This window comes from Penaeus japonicus, unplaced genomic scaffold, assembly GCF_977035675.1.
Source record: "Penaeus japonicus unplaced genomic scaffold, GWHDUDI00000001_assembly GWHDUDI00000035, whole genome shotgun sequence".
Taxonomy (NCBI): Eukaryota; Metazoa; Arthropoda; class Malacostraca; order Decapoda; family Penaeidae; genus Penaeus; species Penaeus japonicus.
Window position 1 is genome coordinate 29,484,840 of NW_028234437.1, and position 7,500 is coordinate 29,492,339.

Below are 7,500 nucleotides of genomic sequence, written 5' to 3' on the forward strand. Positions count from 1 at the left end.
TCCTCTCTTCTCTCTCCCTCCCTCCCTCCCCTCCCTCCCTCACTTCACAATCCCCACAAAAAACAGACATTAAAAACAAACAAACAAACGCTGTCAATACACTATCTACGAAGACCAAAGGCGAGACTGTTAGCATGCGAGGAGAATGAAGAGTGTGTGTGTGTGTGTGTGTGTGTGAGTGTGAAGTGGTACACATGCCCGGAATGCATCGTCTATGCCGCACGCACACAGCCAATATTGATAAGTCTGAGGCCAAAGGACACTTGAAAGAATCCTGAAGGAGTGTATACAGTTGGGGTTGTATGACACGTCTGTGCGTTCTTATCTTCTTTTTCTTTTCTCTTTTCTTCTTCTTCTTTCTCTTCTTCTTCTTCTTTTTCTCGAGTGTGTTGCATTTTGTGTTTGTGTTGTTTGTGTGTGTGTGTGTGTGTGTGTGTGTGTGTGTGTGTGTGTGTGTGTGTGTGTGTGTGTGTGTGTGCTTATTTATTTATTTTTTTGCTTTTGGATCTCTCTCTCTCTCTCTCTCTCTCTCTCTCTCTCTCTCTCTCTCCTCTCTCTCTCTCTCTCTCTCTCTCTCTCTCTCTCTCTCTCTCTCCTTTTTCTCTCTCTCTCATCCTCTTCTCCTTCCCTCATCTCTCTCTCTCATCTCCTCGTTTCTCGCCTCTCTTCTCTCTCTCTTAGACGCCAGTTATAGCTCGTAAATTCTGGACAGTTACAAAGAAGAACATTGCTGTATTGAATAATTCATATTTAATGATGGATATATATATATATATAATATATATATATATATATATATATATTATATATATATATATATATAGATATATATAGATATATATGATATATATAGATATATATATATATTTCTTTTTTATATAAAGATATAAATATATATATATATATTATATATAGTATTACATATATATATATGTATGTATATATATATATATAGAGATTATTATAGATACATATATATATATATATATATATATATATATTTATATATTTATATATACATATATATTTTAATTCATTCATTAATTTTTATTCCAAGAGTAATATCTAGTAATGTCTCTATGATGGTTTCAGTTTCAGTTTTAAATCATCCCCCTCCTCTCCTTCAAAAGATATTAAATAGGAGAAAAATATGAATATATGTGATTATACCGACGTGCATTAACGTCAGTGTACATTTGATGCATTAAGGATTTCTAACTCATTTTTTCTTTCTTTCTTTTTTTGCTTCTTCCCCTTACCTAATCCCCTACCTTACTTCCTCTCCTCCCCCCCCCCCCCTCACCCCCCCCCCCCCCCCCCCCCCCCACCCCCCCCCCCCTCCCCCCCACCCCCCCCCCCCCCCCCCCCCCCCCCCCCACCCGTCCCCTCTTTGTTCCCTTTTTACCCCCCGTCTCCACTATTCTCCTACCCTCCCCCCCCCCCCCCCCCCCCCCCCCCCCCCCCCCCTCCTTCCTCCCCCTTCCTTACCCAATCTCCTCTTCCCCCTTCCCCAATATCCTTACCCCCCCCTTCTCTTTCCTCTCCCCCCTCATTGATTCTCCCTTTCTTCTATTCTTCTTCTTCTTTCTCTTCTCTTCTCTCGTCTTCCTTCTTTCTTCTCTTCTTCCTTCTATTTCTCTACTTCTCGTCTCATCTTCTCTTTCTTCTTTCTTCTTCTTTCTTCTTCTCCCTTTCCAGAACCTTACCCTGCCCCCCCTCCCCACCCTTCTTCCTCTCTCCCCTTACCCGACCCCTCTTCCTTCTTACCCTACCCCACCCTCCCCCCTTCCCCCTCCCCACATTCCTCCCTCTCCCTCCCTCCTCCTTCCTCCCCTCCTCCCTCCCCATCTCCCCTCCTTCCTCCCTCCCCACATTCCTCCCTCTCCCCCCTTCCCTCTCCCCACCAACCCTACCCCCTATCCCCACCTCCCTCCCCCTACCCCCCTCCCCCTACCCCACCTACCCCATCCCCCCTCTCTCCCCCTCCCCACCAACCCTACCCCCACCCCATATCCCCTCCTTCCTCCCCTCCATCTCCTCCTCCAGGTAAGGATCAACTTGGGCGCCGGGGAGTCTGAGCTGTCGTCGCCCCCGAGACTGCGACTCGACGACCTCCTGTGGCACGACGTCCGCATCTCGAGGAGCACCGCCGAGATGTCTCTCACCATCGACAACATACATACGACCAGGTGAGGGGCGTGGCTATGGTGTGGGTGAGGGTGGGGATACGTATGGTGGTGGTGGTGCCGCGTAAACACGCACGCGTACGTTCGTATTTTCTTTCATGTTCACGTTCAGGTTCACACTCATTCCCATTCCCACTCTCGTCTCCTCTCTCTCGATCTCTCTCGCTCTCCCTATTTCTCTCGCTCTTCTCTTCTATCGCTCTCTCTCTCTCTCTCTTTTCTTTTTTCTTTTCTCTCTTTTTCTCTTTTTCTCTTTTCTTCTCTTCTCTTTTCTTCTCTTCTCTTCTCTTCTCTTCTCTTCTCTTCTCTTCTCTTCTCTTCTCTTCTCTTCTCTTCTCTTCTCTTCTCTTCTCTTCTCTTCTCTTCTCTTCTCTTCTCTCACTCACTCACTCACTCACACACACACACACACACACACACACACACACACACACACACACACACACACACACACACACACACACACACACACACACACACACACACATTCATATTCTGAATAAAATGTCTCATTATACTAAAGTTAATAGTATGATTAAGTCCACAGTAATTACTATTATTAGTATTGTCAACGGCGAACTCAAAGTAATTAGCGGCGATGATATTATAAATGAATCAAAACATAGTACATGTGTGTCTTAATTTATAGTACATATTAATGCCGATTTTATGAATTAAAAAAATGGCTTTGAATCATTATGGTGCTATGACTTATAACAAACAAACAAGAAAGAATTATGAACGTATATAAGGTATTATACTTTGAAAATTTATGATATTTGATACGAGAATGTTTTTAATTAAAATATATCTCATAATAATGGATATCTTATCACAATATCTTAAAAATACAAAATATATCCTATAATGATAGATATCTTATCATAATATCTTAAGATACTGTTTGATAACTTTGACTAGGAAGGAGAGATAGCAATTTTATAAACCATCTAGATTTTGAATCAAGTTGATATCATATATCTTGTTTCCACAATGTTTTTTTTTTTTTATGATGGAGATGGAAAAAATGCAAATCTCATTTCATATATGGAATGGTAATTATCACATTCACTCTCATATCAATATTAACTATGCTTATTCAGCATTCGCATGTCAGAACCATAAAGCGTAATGTAAAAATTCATTAGCATAAATTTTAAATCATCATGATTAATTCAGTAATAATTGCCATGGTTTGAAAGAAATGTTGAATATTGCTAAAGCATTAAACTGCATGATAAAAATACTCGGGTTAAAAAGAAAAAAATAAATATATTTATATATATTATTAAAGGCTTTAAAAATATGCTGTCAAATGTTGCAAATATATATGTTAAATTGCAAATGAGGATGAAGGGATACGCATGCTTGTCCTTGATATAAAAAAAATATTTTCACTACAACAACAGCAACAATTGCAACAACAAAATATCAATAATGACAATGACTTCGACAGCCGAATAAATAACAAAAACAACAATGACGACAACAACAATAACAAACAAACAAACGAAAAAATAACAGCATCGTCAACAATAGCAACGACACAACAAGAAGAAAAATAACAAGTGCATCAGTAACAACAACATTCAACAGCAACATCACCAAAGACAAAGATAAAGACAAAAACATCACCAAGATCAACAACAACAAAAATAACAGAACGACAAAAATACCACCACCAACAAAGACAACAAAGTCAACAATAAAAACCACCTACAACAAAAACAACAACAAAAACAAGAAAGACTACGACAAAAAAAACACCAATACCAAAAAAAAAAACACTAACAAAGACAATAACAAAGTCAACAATAAAAACACCACCCACAACAAAAAAAAACACAACAAAAACAAGAAAGAGTACGACAAAAACACCACCACCACAAAAAAGACAACAAAAACACCACCACCAACAAAGACAACAAAGCCAACAATAAAAACACCACCTACAACAAAAACAACAACATAAACAAGAAAGACTACGACAAAAACACCACTACCACACAAAAAAACAAAAAACAAAGACAACAAAAACACCACCACCAAAAAAAGACAAAGAAAACAAAAACACCACTTACAACAAAAACAACAACTAAAACAAGAAAGGCTACAACAAAAACACCACTACCACACAAAAAAACAAAAAACAAAGCCAACAAAAACACCACCACCAAGAAAAGACAAAGAAAAAACAAAGCCAACAAAAACACCACCACAAAAAAAACACCAAAAAAGACAAAGAAAAAACAAAGACAACAAAAACACCACCACCAACAACAAAACAACGAAAAGAAGGGGCACCAATAGCTACGAACTCAGATCCGCACAATTTTTTCTAGGAAAAGAAAAACGAAAATTATGGGAAAACAAGAAAAAAAATTCTCCCAATATTCGTTATAATGTAATAAAGTGGAAGAAGAAGAATCTGAGATTGAATTATGTAATTATTTTTTAATAGAATTATCTATTAATTTAATTATGTTTGTAAATGTGATATGTGTATTTGTTTTCCTTGCATGCTGTTATTATTGCTATTCTTTATACGTGTACATGATTATTGTTGTTATTGTTATTATTATTATTATCATTATTATTATTATTATTATTATTATTATTATTATTATTATTATTGCTATCAGTACTGTTATTATTATTATTATTATTTTTATTATTATTATTATCTTTATTATCATTATCGTTTATCATTAATAACCGCATCTGGACTTGATAACCGCTAGTAGCTAAGTAATAAAGTAGATTCACTATCGAATAGATAAATAGATAAATATATAATTGTCAGAATTCTACAACGAAGCGAGGCAAGAGAGACAGACAGACAGACAGACAGACAGACAAACAGAACAGAAGCGAGGCAAGAGACAGAGACACAGACACAGACACAGACGGACAGACGGACAGACAGACAGACAGACAGACAGACAGACAGACAGACAGACAGACAGACAGACAGACAGACAGACAGACATACAGAGACAGAGACATTGAGACACACACACTCCCTCTCGCTCGACTATTGAGAATCCAAAATTGGATCTAGATGATAACATTATTACGCCCATCCCCGCCCCCCTTTTTTGAGTGCTCCGTCCGCCAGATATTACGTGTTTTATCATCTCTCCCCCTCCCCCCTTGCCCCCCTACCCCCCTACCTTCCACCCCACCTTACCCCTTTTCCTCCCTCTGATACCCCCTCCCCCCTTCCCCTCCCCCTCCCCCCACCCCCCACCTTACCCCTTTTCCTCCCTCTGACACCCCTCTTCCCTTCCCCTCCCCCCCTACCCCCCCCACCTTACCCCTTTTCCTCCCTCTAATACCCCCCCTTCCCCTTCCCCTGCCCCCCACCCCACCCCACCCCTTTTCCTCCCTCTGATACCCCCTCCCCCTTCCCCTCCCCCCCCCCCACCTTACCCCTTTTCCTCCCTCTGATACCCCCCTACCCCCTACCCCCCACCCTACCCCCTTTCCTCCCTCTGATCCTCCCCCCTTCCCCTCCCCCTGCCCCCCACCCCACCCCTTTTCCTCCCTCTGATCACCCCCCTCCCCCTTTTCCTCCCTCTGACACCCCCCCTTCCCCACCCCCCCTCCCCCCACCCCACCCCTTTTCCTCCCTCTGATACCCCCCTTTGCCCTCCTCCTGCCCCCCTTCCCCTGCCCCCCCTCTCTGCCGGAACGTGATAGAGAGAGAATAGAAGCACTTGACTTTGGAAACTGCAATGTATTTGGGAATGTTGCTTTCGCGTCTTCGTGTTTGCACAGCCATTAGCACTTCCGACGATGCGTGCAGACGGGGACACGTGCATATGCTCGTCTGTTGGCGCGCACGTACACAGACGCAAATACATACACAGGCGCGGATGCATTCGTGTGCGTGTTCAGTTTCGTATTCGTATTCACGTTTACGTTTGCATTTACATTTGCATTTACACTTACATTTGGATTCACATTCTCATTCACTTTTACATTTACATGTATATTCACATTTATATTCACATTTATATTCACATTTATATTTACATTTACATTCACATTTACACTCACATTTACATACAATTACACATACATCTATACATATGCATATGCATATGGATATATATATATATATATATATATATATATATATATATATATATATATATATATATATATATATATATATATACATACACACACACACACACACACACACACACACACACACACCCACACACACACACACACACACACACACACACACACACACATACAGACACATATATATATATATATATATATATATATATATATATATATATATATATATATATATATATACATACACATACACACATATATACTTACATTTATACACACACATACAAATTTACATTAACATTCACACTCACCCTCACACGCGCGCTACGAGCTCAAAAAACAAAAACAAAAACAAACTGTTCTGCACGCGAAGCATTGCTAATGATATAAAAATAAAAGAATGACATTAAACCTCACGCTTTAGACTTGCTGATCAGGAGCTGAAGAAATATATAATGACGATGATGATTATGATGATGATAATGATGGCAGTAATAAATGGGACAATTATGATGATATTGATAGTAATAATGGTGATGATTATGATAATAATGGTAATGATAATAATGATGGTAGTAACGGTTATGATAATATGGATGATAGTAATGATAATGATGATGATAGTAATGATAATGATGATAATAGTAATGATAATGATGATAATAGTAATGCTAATGATAACAAAAGTGATAATAATGATGATAATAATGATAGTATTGATAAGGATAGTGAAAATGATTAGATTGTGATTATAATGAAATAACAATAATAAAGAAAATGATAACCATAAGAAAAAAAGCAAAACATCGCCAATAAAAAAGAACAACACTAAAATAAAAAAAAAACAAAAAAACAAAAAAACACACATATCACAACCCACAACCAAGAAGGCGATCCGATCCGATCCACAAGCCGAACCTTAACTGACTTCCTCCACCTCTCTCTCTCCACCTACAGGCTGACGCTTCCCGGACGCTTCCACGAGTTGAACATCCACTATGGGGTCTTCCTCGGGGGGATGGGGGACTTCACGGAGGTCTTCCTGGGGCTGCTTGACAACTTCCGCGGCTGCTTGGATCAGGTGAGTGACTGGGGGGGGGGAGGGGATGGGGGGGATGGGGATTAGGGGGGTGGGATGGTGGGTGGGATGGGATGGGATGGGATGGTGGTTGGGAGGGGGTGGTGGTGGTTGGGGGTGAGGGGTAGGGGGGTGAGAGTG

At 39.9% G+C, this 7,500-nt stretch overlaps 1 protein-coding gene across 1 annotated transcript in view; it reads left to right on the plus strand.

Annotated features, from left to right (window-relative positions):
* The window catches only part of kon (chondroitin sulfate proteoglycan 4-like protein), a 103,933-nt gene that overhangs the window by 40,013 nt on the left and 56,420 nt on the right, over nt 1-7,500 (plus strand). Inside the window, exons 3-4 of the mRNA XM_086531309.1 lie at nt 2,047-2,189; nt 7,239-7,362. Of these exons, the coding sequence (XP_086387435.1) occupies nt 2,047-2,189; nt 7,239-7,362 (267 nt within the window). The remainder of the gene's footprint in view (nt 1-2,046; nt 2,190-7,238; nt 7,363-7,500) is intronic.